Genomic DNA, 2,607 nt, shown 5'->3' on the forward strand with positions numbered 1-2,607 from the left:
TCAAACATATATCAACACACTAGATCAACAAACACATCATCACTTCATTAAGCAGAGACTTATGAAGATCAACATTCATTTAACATAACAAAAAAAATCAGCAATAATTACATATAAGCTCCATACAAGAAAACAAAAATAACAATCTTCAACTTCTCATTCAGATAGCCCACGAAAAAAAAAATTATACACAAAACTCTTTACAAAACTCTTCTCCCCCTTTAAACATAAAAAAAATGTCTAATTTTGAGCCTGATCTGCTACACTGAAAGAAGGAATAAGATTCTTGAGATGGTGAACAAGAGAATCCACCTTCAATCTTCTATCAGATAACAAATTGATAGATGTTGAAATAGCTCAAGATTCAGCTGTCAAAGTATTGATGATTCTTGAGGCTAAATCACGAGGAATAAAAAATACTTCAGAAGAAACATCAATATCATCAGTATCAAAGGCTTGAGGGTTCCTAGAAGGCCTCATGTCATGTTCTAAATCAAGATCATGACTATCTAGAAACAACCTATAACTCAAAGACAAGGTCTTCGAATCAAAACCAAGGGTATCATTGGCAGCCAAGATATCAACGTTCAGATGAATCAGTAAGCTTGAGAAGAACCGAAGCAGAGGAATAAGAATCTTTACACCAAACGTTCCAACATGCCTCAACAATTGATTATACATAAAAAGACTAGCATCAACAGATTCATCATTACAAATTTGATACAGAAATGTTCTTAAAGCCACAAAAACACTAGATGCATGCGAGGAAGAAAAACTAGTTTGCAATGCCAATTTTATAGAGTATGACATATTTAACACTAAGAGAAACAAGTAGAATCCCATTCCTGATTAAACTGACAATGTACCTCCAAATAAGACATATGTCAATTCATCATTAGATGGATGCGAAGACTGAAAATCAGACACCACAGTGTTTCCCAGAAAATCGTTGATGATAGCAAGAGAAATCTTGAACATAGAGTCTCGAATATGCATTGTCTGATAGTCAGGGCTGCTTGGATTATTGAATTTTGAAGGGAAATTCACAATGAACTCCTTAATTAGCTGTGGAAAAAAAGGTCCAACATTGGAAATTATCTTAGACATGCCTGCTTTAACGATCAAAGCTATAATACTCAAGCACAAGTGATGCTTATGAGACACATTTACTTCATCAGCAATTTGTCTCTGAACAACACACTTCCATCTTTGAACCCTTTCTTCTAAATGAAATGAGATTCCATTAATGGGCATAGATGGAATATTCGAGGGTACCTTTCTTCAGCCAGTTTTGGTAGTCACCATACAACGTCGCTCTTGGGTTATTTTAGCCTTTGGTTTAGGGTTTGTAGAAGTTGGGTTTGTCTCAAATGCAGGGATACTCACATTTGGGTTATCATCAGGAGGAACATTATTGAAATTTGATTCAACATTTTCATCAAGCCCATCAGTAGGTTGACTCACAGGTCCAGATTCAAGAACAAACTCTTGAATATCAACAGAGGGATTCGACACGAGAGACTGAACAGGTGGGGAATGACCAGTTTGTGCAGTAAATGAGTTTTCATTAGCAGTTACGAGCTGAACATGAGTTGGAATGAAAACATTCTAAGAAGAACTACTAGCAGAATGCACATATGAAGTAGGAGAACAAGTCGTAGCAGACTCAACATTAACAGATGGACGGGAAGCTCTTCTAAATAAACTCTATTTTAACAAACTGGCTAAAGGTACATCATCCTTCTCATTAGAATCCATAGCAGACAGATGAGGCTCAGAGAGCACACGTTTAGATTCAACATTTTCAGGAGATTTTTCAGTAACATTATCATCATGCAAAGACACACTTAAACTATCAGAAGCAGGTACCCGATTCTTCTTAGAAGGCAGCCGATAAGGTCTCTGAGAAGAAGTACTCTTGAAACGATGACCCCTCATTCGAACTCCATGCATGTTTGTTCTTGAGCCAGAACCTTAAAAAACAACTTCAGTCTAATGAGTTTGATACTTGCCTGTGCGAGTGTTCATCATTTTCAAACACGAAGAACCCTAAGAACGTGAGTTGGAAACGCGAAGATGAAAGGGTTTCTTGAAGTTGTGGAAACTTTAAATGAAAAAGAAACTTCCCGCTTAAAGATACTAAAATTAAATGAACCCCCAAAAAGTGCAATAATTGTGCAGACTTGGCCATAAATAATGGACCATAAATTTTGTCCATGTCTCATTTATTTTAATTATAAAAATAAAAATTTAATCTTGCAAACTCCTAAACTAGCTCTTAGATGTTCAAATGAGCTTGTATCTAGTGGTTTAGTAAAGATATTGGCTAGCTGAAGATTTGAATGAACATGCTCAAGAGTAATAATTTTTCCTTCAATAAGTTTCTTGATAAAATGAGGCTTAATATCAATATGTTTGATCCTATTGTGTTGAACAGATTTTTTTGAAATATCAATTACATTTATATTATCACAAGAGAGAGTCAATGTGTTTATGCTGAATACCATATTCATTAAGCATTTGTTTCATCCACATTAGCTGAGTGCATCCACTCCCAACTGCAATATACTTAGTCTCTGTTGTATACAAGAAATACAATTTTGTTTT

The 2,607-nt window shown here is 35.2% G+C and overlaps 1 protein-coding gene across 1 annotated transcript; it reads right to left on the bottom strand.

The window, feature by feature from the left end:
* Positions 1-357: 357 nt before the first annotated feature.
* On the bottom strand, positions 358-1,254 carry LOC103499141 (uncharacterized). The gene is made up of 2 exons (XM_008462040.1): positions 867-1,254; positions 358-818 (listed from the first exon to the last, which is right to left on the bottom strand). The coding sequence occupies exons 1-2, from the start codon at positions 1,252-1,254 to the stop codon at positions 358-360; spliced, it is 849 nt and encodes a 282-aa protein (XP_008460262.1).
* Positions 1,255-2,607: the final 1,353 nt, after the last annotated feature.

Source organism: Cucumis melo, chromosome 10, assembly GCF_025177605.1.
Source record: "Cucumis melo cultivar AY chromosome 10, USDA_Cmelo_AY_1.0, whole genome shotgun sequence".
Taxonomy (NCBI): domain Eukaryota; kingdom Viridiplantae; phylum Streptophyta; class Magnoliopsida; order Cucurbitales; family Cucurbitaceae; genus Cucumis; species Cucumis melo.

Excerpts from the sequence above, each read along its gene's own strand:
- LOC103499141 (XM_008462040.1), bottom strand. The coding sequence starts at position 1,254 with ATGCCCATTAATGGAATCTCATTTCATTTAGAAGAAAGGGTTCAAAGA. Across the intron at positions 819-866 it reads GACATATGTCTTATTTGGAG|TGTTAAATATGTCATACTCT; the intron begins GTACATTGTCAG and ends TGTTTCTCTTAG.